This window comes from Astatotilapia calliptera, chromosome 14 (assembly GCF_900246225.1).
Source record: "Astatotilapia calliptera chromosome 14, fAstCal1.2, whole genome shotgun sequence".
NCBI lineage: Eukaryota > Metazoa > Chordata > Actinopteri > Cichliformes > Cichlidae > Astatotilapia > Astatotilapia calliptera.
Window position 1 is genome coordinate 25,585,037 of NC_039315.1, and position 12,953 is coordinate 25,597,989.

General features: G+C 38.8%; 1 protein-coding gene across 1 annotated transcript; it reads left to right on the forward strand.

Annotated features, from left to right (window-relative positions):
• The first annotated feature begins 7,317 nt into the window (after positions 1–7,317).
• Positions 7,318–11,551, forward strand: LOC113036924 (uncharacterized). The gene is made up of 9 exons (XM_026193531.1): positions 7,318–8,143; positions 8,443–8,589; positions 8,822–9,003; positions 9,247–9,383; positions 9,505–9,598; positions 9,863–10,195; positions 10,384–10,558; positions 10,648–10,772; positions 10,971–11,551. Exons 1-9 carry the CDS (start codon positions 8,059–8,061, stop codon positions 11,295–11,297), a joined length of 1,605 nt encoding a protein of 534 aa, XP_026049316.1. The 5' UTR covers positions 7,318–8,058; the 3' UTR covers positions 11,298–11,551.
• The last annotated feature ends 1,402 nt before the right edge of the window (positions 11,552–12,953 follow it).

Below are 12,953 nucleotides of genomic sequence, written 5' to 3' on the forward strand. Positions count from 1 at the left end.
CTGATTTTTAAAATATGTAAAAGAATTTTTGAGTGGAATCTCAGTTGTGGGTTCAAACAACAGGCTAGTGAGCCTGGATTGGTGATGGAAATATCCAGAAAGGGGAATGCAGGTAAGTGTAGGGGTGCCAAACATAAGGCCCAGGGGCCAGAATCAGCCTGGCAAAGACTCAAATGCAGCCCACCAGACAAATGTGAAGAATGCATATAGATTTTGAACTTTACCTGTATTTTAGATAGATTGATATTTTTAGTTTTACAGTTTTTCCCTTTTGAGGAAGGAGTCCAGGTTAGAAGTCAAGTAAGTAGTTACATGTGTGAAAGTCTTGGTAATTTTGCATGTTTTTTTTTGGAGAAATCCAGCTATCTCTAAATAGAAAGTTTCACTGGGAGTAGGCAGGAAAACAGGATTAGAAAAGGTAAGTACAGGCTCAAAAAGCAAGAAGCCCTGATTACCACCAATAGAGCAACAATAAATGCATGGAGCAAAGTTGCTCAGTCTAGTCCTTAAACAACGTGGTTAATGAGGAAATTGGCAACAGTTGTGACTGCTGGAGCCAGGGAACTGAAAGGCTCCGCCCACAGTTAGGGCAACCACGGAGCCAATCTCCATCTGAGAAAAAGAAAGCAAGAGAGGAGACAGATAGAAAAGAGAGAGAAAATAAAAGGTAAGAAAACCCAGAACTGCTTGTACTGTGACAAATCCTAATTAAGACTTACTACTAATAAATACTCTATCAGACTCCAGATTCCCATTTGGTTCCTTTTTTGTCAAGGAAACAAAGTCCCCTATACAATATATACTTCATATATAATTAATTCAGCATGTCCATATGTATTAAGAGGTAAGATCTATTTGTTATTGCTTTCCTTCAAAAGTCTATTTTACTTTTCCTTCTATGTGAAATCGTCCTAAACAAGGCATCTCAATCTTTTTGATGTGTGTCCTTCTTCCTGTCTCCCTCCCAGTTTTGCATCTCCTTTCCATATTAACAGACTTTCTCCACTTCATTCTACCCTTCTATGTAGTCACTATTCCTAAGGGAAAGCATGGCGCTTCAACACCTTGTGCTTTCTAAGTTAAAAATAGTGCTCTTCAGCAAACGAAAAGGTTATCCAATTAAAAGTAATTGCTTGAGAGGAGGAGTGGATGTACTGTTCTTCTGAGAAAATAAATAAATAGGTAATGATAACGAGAAGCCCATGGTGTCTATTATTGCATTATTCAGTGAGATGTCCCCTCACTCTACATCCCCCCGGTTGTTTCCCATCTTTCTTTTTATCATATTTTAGCATAGAAATCAACACTTCAAACATTTTAAACTCTTAATTTAGTGAATGATAACACAAAACAGGACTGAAAGAAAAAGAGACTGTCAGACTTTTCAAAATTGTTCAGTGGTATCCCGTAAATTTTAAAAATAAATAAATGAAGTTTAAAGTTAATGGAGTCCCGCACACCTAGAGAGAATGTTGGGTCTGCACTTCAGTAGGCCCGCTAGTTCAGAGCCTTATCACCCATGAGGAAAGCAAGACAACAACGTAACCGGGTTTTACTTACTAGCAAGGGAGGCTGGTCGGAACCAGCCATGTCATGTGTGTGTGTACATGACTTCCTGCCACACAATATATGCTTACAACTGTTTAACCACATTTCCTGTATTACCCGTATATGGCTTAACTTCAATGGTTCACCATATGCAAGCATAGGCGAGCCCCGAAATGGCTGGGAGTGGACATCCTTCACAAGATAAGGAAACCAGAATCTCACATGGAATGTGTCTGCTACTTACCTCCTCCAGCATTATAGATGTGTAGGGGAGGAACAGAAGAATATCTAACCATGCAGTTTAAGGCACAGTTTACAAATTTAAGTAAAACAATGACAACATTTAACAATTGCAACCTAACAGAGAATAACTTAAATCAGCCAATGCAAACTGACATAATGGCATATTTGACTGCAATGAGACTATTGTAGCACCTGGACTTTTGTAGTACAGTGTCGTCCTGTCATATGTAGTGTCATAGAAAGTAGAACAGCTGATTTGATTAACTTTGTGTTGTTGAAATGAGCAGGATTTTTCCTTTAAAGAATCCGTCATGGGGATGGCAGCACATGTTGCTCCAAAGGTTGTAGATATGATTTAGCATTAAGGATGCCTCCATAGAAGGCAGATGTCTTCTGTGTCTTATATATGGTAAATGTGGAAATGCCACTGAAATCATTTTTTTAAAGCTTCCTCAAGGTAAGGTTACAATTTCTTAATTTCTTTCCTTTTTTTTTAAAAGTAGGCTTCAGTAGGCCATATGAATTATCAGACAATGAGTTTGCTATTATTATTCATATATGACATATGAAACACAACAGGCAATATAGTAGGAGTCACAAAAAATAGAAAGGCACAGATAATAAGAAACTATCTGACACAGAAATGCATTAATCAAACCCTGATCCGACAACATACATCATTGATAGGTTTGTCATATTAGGTGCCACTGCAGTAGTTGGCAAACAAAACAGTGCAACAAATGATTAGCAATACAGGAATGCAGGATAAGAAGAGGGTCATAGAAACAGAGGAGAAATGTGGAGTGAGAAAGGTCAAAGACATCCCAAGAGGTAAGGAATGTTACAGGAGAGCAAGGTATTGAAACAGGTGTGATTGAAAAGCCACAAACAATTGAACAACCACAAAAAAAGAAGGCACATCAAGAATGACAATACGCTACGATGATGAAAGAAGACAACATAGTCGGAGAAGAGAATAGCACTGCACTCTGTTCTTTCTCTGCTCTGCAGTTCTTGTTTCCAAAAGTGGCACAGAGTTGTTGTCTACCAAATTCTTTCTGTTTCCCACTTCCACTATTGGTCTTGCTTTCTCATTCTGCTCTTATTTCTTTGATTTGTCTTGCATCTTTACGCAGCATTTTCAATTCTGTGATCCTGGTTTTCGACTGTCTCCTATATATCCCCTCATTCCTCTTCTACATTCCCTCTCATATCTATTTCCACCCCCCTTTCCTGCAACCCTGTTTTCAACTCTTACTCTTCTTTCTTTGTTTTTATCTTTCTCCTCCCTCTGTCAATCATCTCTCTATCTGCCTCCCACTTCTCTCCACACTGTTTCTTCCTAACTCCCACTAGGCTATTGCATTATTCAGATGCAAATCTTTTATTTTGTTTTCCTCTCTCCACTAGCTGAAGATGTCTATAGGATACCAAAGGAAAATGAATGGACAGGCCAAGCCTGCCATTTATCCAGATTTATTGTCAAAGATCTGAGTGATGCCTATACAAGGTGATTGAGTGGAACTGTAGTGATTAGAGGGGGCATATGAAAGGAAAGAAATTCTTAGGGTCATGAAGTCTGAGGACATCTTGTCTTTATCTCTCTTCCCCAGATGCCTGTCATCATTAGGCTTACGCGGCTTTTAACCAGGCAAAGGGTGAACTCCAATTCATCAAGGGCCACTGACAAAGTGTGTATAAAGAAGAAGATGGGGGATTTTTGTGTATGTTTTAGATCCACAGTTTGCTGCTTGAAAATGTCTGGAAAGTCCTACTTTGAGAGAGATTATTCTTTTTCTATTCTTAGTCTCTTTGAGAGATAAGCTGTTTGGGATTGGCAGTGCTGAATCCAATGTAGTTGGGACCTGATTCACTGGAATGCCACATACCTGTTACAAAAGCTGCAAAGTACACACACTAAACAAACACAAGAGCACCAGAGCACCTAGCCACTTTAGCACCATGGCCAGCGGCAGCTTCATTATGCAGCCAATGCCAAGAAAGGAGCTTAACTTTCAGGACCTTGGACAGCTCTCACTCAGTTTGTGGGCAGGTGCATCCTTGTGTGAGAACTTTATCCTACAATAGATAATAAACTGTCATTCCCTTTAAGTCAGGCAAGGGATTAAAAAAATAAGAATCTCAAAATGACTTTAAATAAATGACAGCCACAGTGAACTGTTAAAAACTCCATTTTTCTGATGGCTGCTTCCAAAAGAAAATTAGCCCTTAGTGACTCCCAAATTAAAACACCCAATCTTACAGTAGTATATATATATATATATATATATATATATATATATATATATATGTATATATATGTGTGTGTGTGTGTGTGTGTGTGTGTGTGTGTGTGTGTGTGTGTGTGTGTGTGTGTGTGAGCACATTAATGGGGTAATACTAGTAAGCCTTAAATTTAGATGGCTGATTTGATTGACAAGTGTGCTAACACAGGTAGGTGTAGCCGATTAAATCTGCTAACTTCTGTTCGATCCCAGCACTTTTTGTGGGGAAGCTTTAAATCCTAGTGACTCATTCAGTCTCAACTGACTGCAGATTTCCCCAACCTTATTAACAGTACAGTTGCATGACGATCACACCCAGCACCAGCACATAACAATGAGCCACAAGATTAGTTTCATGGTCATTGATATACAAATTGTCATACCATTAGTCGATGGCCATGAGCACTATTCGCACAGAATTGGGAAATGGCTGCAATCACGGCATTGTGAGATGCTCCCTGTCCAGGATGTGTACATTGGTATCACTGAGAGTGGCCACTGGCCTGTAGGTACAAATAGACTGCAGAGCCCTGGCCTCTGAAGTTGCTCTTTTTTGTTCTGTGCCATCAACTCAGCCAATTGTTTTTTGATTACCCCGATGTATAATTCATGGCAATCTTCCTAGCACTTAACTGTGAACACCCAACGATCCTTCGGGTGGACCAATTTTGTGTTTTAGGGTTTGAAAGCTATGTTTGATGAAAATAATGAAAATATGCATATCAGCTGTTCCAGTATTCTTGACAAATATGGAATCACTAGTGGTTTTTGCTTAAACATGAATTGTCCTACTTCTTTTTTGGATAACCTGAAGCATTCCTCAGGTGTCTTCTCTGCTTGAGAAATTGTCAGGTGGGATAACTGCATTTACTCAGGGCCTCTTTGATATAATGTTCCCCTGCTTTGTTGGCCGTTGTGTCTGTAGGGATGGTGTTTGCTCTGTGTTGCAGTATCCTTATGACAGCTAATTTGGGCTCCACTGGATGATGAAAGCCAAACCTTAAACACTGATCTGACCTTCGTTAGTTTATATATCACAGTATACATCAACTTTCAAATGCCCCTCATTCCTGATGATACTTTCACTGTCTCAGAATCTTAGCATGTCATTTTTCATATATTCCCTCCCAGTGTGTTTGTGTACTGAATTAATGTAATTGATGAATTATGGTACATCCTGAGGTTTGATAATCACCCAGGTATCATCTGTTGGGATTAATTTTTATCTTTAAGGCTAATATCTCATAATTAGCACACATATTTGTGTTTTATACTTTACTGCACAAAGTTAAGCATTGTAGAGTAGTATTAGAAGTAGATTCCTGTACTCAAATACTAACAGACATAAACAGAGATGAGCCCCCTTCTCTAAGGAATTTGAGGGGAAGGGTCTGTCTCACTATTGAAGTCACCAGAAGGTAAACATGGTCGTAAATTTCTGAGGTTGGAGAAGCTCTCTTTCTCCAACCTCTTTATGCAAGTCGGTGGGCAAGAGGTGGTTGCTATGGTGATGGGTGAAGTGGCGTCTCCAAATAAGGAGATGCCCAGAAAGTTGCAGAAGAAATGTGAGCCAACATCAGACCTAAGGCCACCCTAAGCAGTTTCAACCCACCGTGTTAACAGTGTGTTTTTGAGACATGCAATAAAAAAGTGTTTACTGCCTGGGTGCAGCAGCCTTTTGTCTCTGAGCCACAGAGAGGAGGTCCATGGTGCAATGTGAAACAACTTTTAAATTCTAACCGTTTAATAATAGATTGTGAAAACTCATAATTTAAGCATATTTGTCTTCACAGCAAAATCCGAAGTGTTGATGTGAGTTAAAATTACTGGTGTTAAAAATTTCGAGTTGAAAAGTGTTGGTTTGAGAGTTACAGTAACACTAACGGTGCTGAAAAAGCTCTGTAGCCGGAGTTATTTCAAAGAGTCAATACTATAACACTCATTTGGAGTTGATTTCCACATCCGGGTTTTTCGCGCTCATGGGCATGAGGAGTCCGCCAGAAGTTTGCTGTCAAGATCGAGGAGGTTGTTCAGGTAAGAACTATACAACAAGACCTATGTTATTTTATCATTATTAAATATTGTAACTAACTAGCCTATAACATTATTTATCAGAAGCATGCAATATTTTCCTAATGTGGAGTGTATTCATCTGCGGTAAGAGATGGGATTCGTTAGCTTAGGTAGCTAAACTATCCTCTATAACAAGTTAATATTGCAGCGAAAATAAATGCGTGCTTAATATAATTCTCAATTCTAGTTAGTTCTAATGTCATAAGAGAAATGCTTTCCAGTGTTCAATGCTTATTAAATGAAACGAGGGAGGAGTTAGCTATCCTCTGGATATGTTAAATGTAATGTTAAAATTTGAATTTGTGGTAGCCTAGCTGGCAGCTAAGACAAATGCGTTTAGCCCACTGCTTTTAAGGGAAGCGAACATTCGCCTCAGAAATATCCTATTTAAAAGTGAACTAAACAATCACATGGAGACGTTCAAGTCAAGTTTTGGAAAGCGTCAAGATAGGCTAATTACACGTGCTACCAGCGAGTTTAGCAGTAGCCTAGCCTACAAATCTTTGAAGTGGCAGGGGGTTATGGAATTCTGTTAGATGTTAGTGACCAAGCAAGGCGCGCTGCGTTTGTGCATGGGTTGCTTGCTAACGGTTAGGATATATCATACATGTTGTAGTAGGGCTGCTCAATTAATCGAATTTTAATCACGATTACGATCTGGGCTTTCAACGATCATTAAAAATGACTGAGCCGATTATTAGCCCCTCCCTCGTGCTTTACTCTCGCGCTGCTCCGTGTGGCAAATCGAGCGCACCTCTCTGCATTTCGAACACGTGTCACAACAATTAAGAGGACCCGAGGGAAGCTCGGAAAGCTAAGCAGAAGTTATTTGGAGAGGAGAGTGACTGCCGTTGGTTGAAAAGAGAGGTAAAAAAAACTTCAGTGGTGTGGAAACATTATGGGTTCAGTCAGACGTGGATCAAGTAGACATAGTGTGTAAACTTTGCTACAGTGTTGTAGCTGCACCACAGAGCAACACTGCAACGTTCACTAAACATAGATGTTTACATTTTTCATTTATTTTTTATATTGCAAACATTTGCACTGTTATCAGTATTTGCACACTATTTTATATTATTTTTTGACAATCTTTAAAGTCATTATTCAATACATTGTTATTGTTAAATAAATATCGTCAAATAATCGAGATCTCAATTTCAGTGAAAATAATCGTGATTATCATTTTTGCCATAATCGAGCAGCCCTATGTTGTAGTAGGCCTAATCTAAGGGAACATTTTCCCCTTTTCTACAGTTTTAGTGAAATAGGCTACCATCCAGTGTTTAAGACAAAGCGGTATAACGACTGAGGGTCGTTGACGTCGCCTCCACTGATAATCCTAGCATGTCGTGTCACAAAACAACCACCACAAAGTAGCAACTAGCCAGACGGCTGTGCATGTGTCAGAAACTCCCGATATAAATGTAAGACTTGCACTCATTAATTTACAGTATAAGGGATATTTGTTGTCATAAGTGAAAGCGTGATGAAGGCAGGTGTGCGTTCAACAGGAAATTTTATGTGGATTATCATCCTGACATGGTTTAAACAGAGATGCTTTTCCCCAAGTAGGCTACAGCGATTTACTCGCAACATAGCAGAACTAAGTATCTAGCCTGCGTGCAGACGAGAAGATCGCCGTTGTCGTCTTATAAACATGTGGATGGGTGGATAATTCATTGGATGCTATTTCTGTGTACCCAAGTTCAGCTATTTTAGTGCGCAGGGGGAAGCCAAATTATGTTCCTGAGGTTGAAGTGGTCTGTCACCCCTTCACAGATCATCACACAATGTATAGCCTAATATTTTCTTAAAGTTGTCCGGATTTGTTGCCACTTAAGCTATGGTTTAAATATATGGTAAAAAATATTCTGTGCCCCCTTCTCTCCACCAGGTGCTGTTGTAAGACATGTTGCTGAAAGTGAAATACCTCAATGTAAAGAAGTACATTAAATTGCACGCAGGATTCACTTATCTAGAATTCATCAGTGAAGGTAAGATAACCTGGCAGAACAAAATTTGTTGCACATGTATCAGTTCATCATGTTTGCATCTCATCTATTTAAAAAACGAATTAAATGTTAACACATTTTATTTTAATGTGTGACATTAAAAACAGTACAGAGCAGTAGGCCTAGGCCTATATTGTTGTTGCAGACTTGTCTAATTTAACCATTTTAAAGACAGGTAAAACAGCTGTTAATAAATATTAGCTAAATAAAAAAGTCAAAATTAGTTTTTAAAAAAGTTTTTCAGGCGTTTTAGGTGACATTATGCTTATCTTTTTGTAAAGCCAAAACCAAGTTTGGACTTCCGGATGCTGCTGACCTTGATATTTTCGATGAAACTGACACAGCTGTCGAAGAAGACATTTTTCTGGAGTTACTGGAGGCCCAACCAGACCTATGCCTGACAATACGTGAAAAGATTTCAGATGAAGGTAAATGTTATCATAACTTAAATTTTCAGAGTATAGCCCACTCAATGTAGAGCCAAGTTCTTTTGCTCTTGATGCAGATGACATTGACCTGTCTTCATGCAATATACATGACAGTGGACAGGGCTGGGTCATATTTGTATAGAATGTTGTCTGAACATGAACATTGAAATTGTGTTATTAATGGCATTGTGGAGTAGCCTAAAGAAAGTTAACCAAATCATCTCTCCCAAAGATTTTTGTCCTTTAGCTCATTCCACACCATCCTCCTCGGATACATTATCTTCCCTCACGGACACTATATCACTTTCATCAAGTGACAGTGACCTCAGGGAAAAGGGCATTCCTGCAGGCCGCAGTAGATCCAGCAAAGACAGTTCTGCACCAAATGTTTCTGTGTCAGAGGCTGCAAAAGAGGTAATTGAGAACAGAAAATGTCTTTTGTATTTTTGAGTTGACACCATTTATACTGTAGATTGTTATACAAATTGAAATTCAAAACATGGTGGTTCCCAACTTGCCCTGTATGAAAAAATGTTAGTAGAAGTTAGTGCTTCTTGCTAGATATGTCTTTCACAGGTTTGTTGACATTCCTCTAAACTTTCACCTTTACTGACAAACAAGTTTTTATTGTTATTATTTTCCCTTTTATATGAGCAGATGGTTAAAAATGCCTTGACTAGGAAACCTGGTGGAGAGGAAATTCTTGAAGAATACAATGCCGAAAATTCACTGAGCCACCGCACCCGGCGGCAGCTTGTTAACATATTGGCAAGTGATATGACTGAGAGACATGGGTAAGAGTAATAGTACCTAATAAAAAAGTAAAGATGGGCCATATGGAATATTCTTGTAATGTATACTGCAGTAAAGACACATACTTCTGATTTAACATTGTCAATTGTATTTCCTCTATAGCAGAATTCCCTCCCGTAAGCAAAAGGAGAAATATGCCCTTGGAATAATTACACTCTTTCCCTCATTGAAGGATCCATTTTCTCCAAACGGCTATGTAAGTCATGCAGTGATTGTAAAACAGCACATTATTTAGTTTTCATCATGGAATAATTACATCAGCTAAATGATTTAAAAGAAAAATCTTAATTCCTCTTTCGTAATAACTATTGTCATAAAACTGTATTGAAATTGTGGATGTTGTTTAACATGTATTGCACCTGTTACATGATAATAGTCCTTGGGTTTCTTTTTGCTGAATCTGCAAAGTCTGTAAGATCGCATTTGATGTTTATTTTTCATCTATGTTTAAATGTGACAGGAGCATTTCTACGACGGAGTGAAAGGCACTGGATATATAGCGTGGCGCCTCAAAACCATGTCCAGGTCTACAACCAAACGGCCAGTGAAGGAAGTCCCAGTGCATCAAGAACAAGGGCCTAAGCGCAGAAGATTAGCAACCACATTGCCTCAGCAACTTGATGGAGATGCCTGCAAGGAGGCCATCTCATTTCTTGTTCACTCTCCTGATGAAGCAAGTGTATTTCAGAAGATGAAAATGACGTTCCAACATCGCCAGGATCTGGTGCATGATCCACAAAGAACTGCAGATGTCTTCAAAACATTTCCACGCTTTTTGGATGTCAAAGGACTAGTAAGTCAAATCACTTGATATTTTCAACTGTTAATCCTTTTTTTTTTGTTTTGCTGATGTGGATGGCAACAGTAAAAGATGTGATCATTGGTCATCCCAGTCAGGCTATATCCCATATTGGTCAAAATCACATTGCAATGTAAACAATGTTGAGCACTGTCTTTATGTCCTGTGTGTATGATGAACAGGTCAATCAAGACTTCCTGCTGCTGTTTGGTGCTGAAACAGCCACCAAGTTGCTTGAGAAGTGGGACATGTCATTCAAGCCAAAGGTTATTAAAGAAGCCAAACAGCTGACTCAGTCAACTGACCTGTGTCGTTTGATAAAAGCTGCTGAGAAACCAACAGAGAGTGATGTAAATGGTAGGCGTCGCACCATGCTTGTTTGATTTTAATAATATTTATTTTTACCTGTCATTTTGAAATTGTTTTATAAATTCAACCATACACAGACTGGGACAGTGACATGGCCTCTCTGCTGCTACTCCTTCAACTTTTGCCACCCACAGCTGGACGAAAGAGGAGAACCAAAATAAGTCCAACTGATGCAGCACACAAAATGGTGCACTTTCACAAGGTAAATATGTTGTCTCACTTTTTAAAATCCTACAAAACACTTTTTCAGTTTTTGCACTTTTTAGTTTTCCTCTCCATGAAGTATGTGTCTTAGTATTTTGTAATAAGTTAGCAAGGCACATAATGTCAAACTGAATGAATGGTTCATACTCAGCAAGTATAAGCTAGGCCTATATGTCAATATCTCATTTGTTTTTAGTCATGCTGCAGCATTGATGAACACTTGCAAGCAAGAGATGGTAAACAACCATACATCCTCGCTGTTGGTCGAACCCAGAACAGCATTGACACCTTCTACATCGCAGTGGACAAACAGCTCATCCCCTGCCAAGCCACCAGCTCACTCAGTGCTTTTGATGAACTTTTCAAATCCCACTACGTGTTCAACTTATCTTACGACGAGTCACTGGTTCATCTCTACAGTTTTGTGCAGACCACCATATTCAACATTGATGCCACCTCAACAGATGAGTCACCACGTGTTCGTGAGTTGCGTGCCAAAATGTTGAATGAGAACCATGTTTAAATGTTTTATCTGTCAAACTCTGCATAGCACCAGTCAGGCTTTGATAAGTCATTTGCGACTAGGTCACAGTTTTTATCCAAGCACCAAATTTAAGTTGGCTTGTTCACAAGATGGTTGCAGCCGTCAGTTCACTACATATTCTGGTTTAAAAAAACATTTAAATAGTGTTCATGATGAAGATTGTTGTCAAAGTGGTGATGCAGAACCCTCAGAGTCATTTCAAGCTGATTTTGACAGATTACAAGATACAGACATAGCAGTTGCTGGAACAAGTGTTACTCAGAGCCTAGAGGTTGGGTGTTCTGAAAACAATGGGTCAGGTCAAAGAATTAAAAAAAATTCTGAAGCAATTTGCACTAAAATTATTGGTAAACTCAATGGTAGTGGTTTGGCAAATAGTTTTGTGTCATCACTTGTTTGTGATTTGGAAGATTTTGCTGATGGACTGCACTGTGAGTTTAAACATAAAGTACTGAACGTTGTGCCAACAGAAAATCCTGTTAGATCTCCAGTGGAAAAATGTCTTGAGACTTTTGACAATCCAGTTGAGAAGTTCGACACTGAAGCTAAAAGAAAGTCATATTTCCGTGAAAAATGGGGAATTGTGGATCCAGTGGAAAAGACTTTAGGAATACGCTATGATACAAGGTTAAATAAAAAATCAGGCACTTATGACCAGGTACCAGTAAAAGACACTTTTGTGTACATTCCAATTTTGGAAACAATCAAATTTATATGTCGCAATTCTTATATTTGCGAGCTGCTTGCTAAACCATGTGTATCAAAAAAGACAGATATGAAGACTTTTGTGATGGGAGTTACTATAAGTCTCATCCATTGTTTTCAAAACCACAGACTTCTTTGCAAATTCAGCTTTATTATGATGACTTTGAGACTGCTAATCCACTTGGTTCCAAACGTGGTGTTCACAAAGTTGGTGCAATCTATTTTGTCCTCAGAAATCTGCCTCCAAAGTTAAATTCTGCATTGATGAACATTCATTTGGTTGCATTGTTTCATGCAGAAGATGTGAAAAAATACGGCTTTGATCCTATTTTACAGCCTCTGATTGATGACATAAAGTTTTTGGAGAGCCATGGCATTGATTTACCCTTCTCATCTGAAAAGGTCCATGGCACTATATGTCAGATAACTGGGGACAACTTGGGGATGCACTCAATTTTGGGTTTTGTTGAGTCTTTCAGTGGACGTTACTTTTGTCGTTTGTGTTTAATTGCAAAACAGGATGCACAGAGTGTGTATACTGAGGATGATCCAAAGATCATCTTACGAGGGAAAGAACTTTTTGAAATGCACTGCAGTGAGTTGCAATCTGATCCTCAAAAGCTACATGTGTTTGGCTTAAGAAAGAATTCTACACTGAACACTCTTCAATTCTTTCATGTTTGCCAGAACTTTTCCTTGGACATTATGCATGATATTCTCGAAGGGGTAGCACAATATGAGATAAAGTTACTGTTGGAATATCTGTCAGACAATTTTCTGCCGAAACCTGCTCTTTTGTCACGGATCTATGCTTTTGACTATGGCTACTTGGAGAGCAAAAATCGTCCAACAAGGGTGAACTTAGACAGTAGTGGTAATAGTATAGGTCTTAACTCCATTCAGACTCTTTGTCTGATAAGAAACATTCCT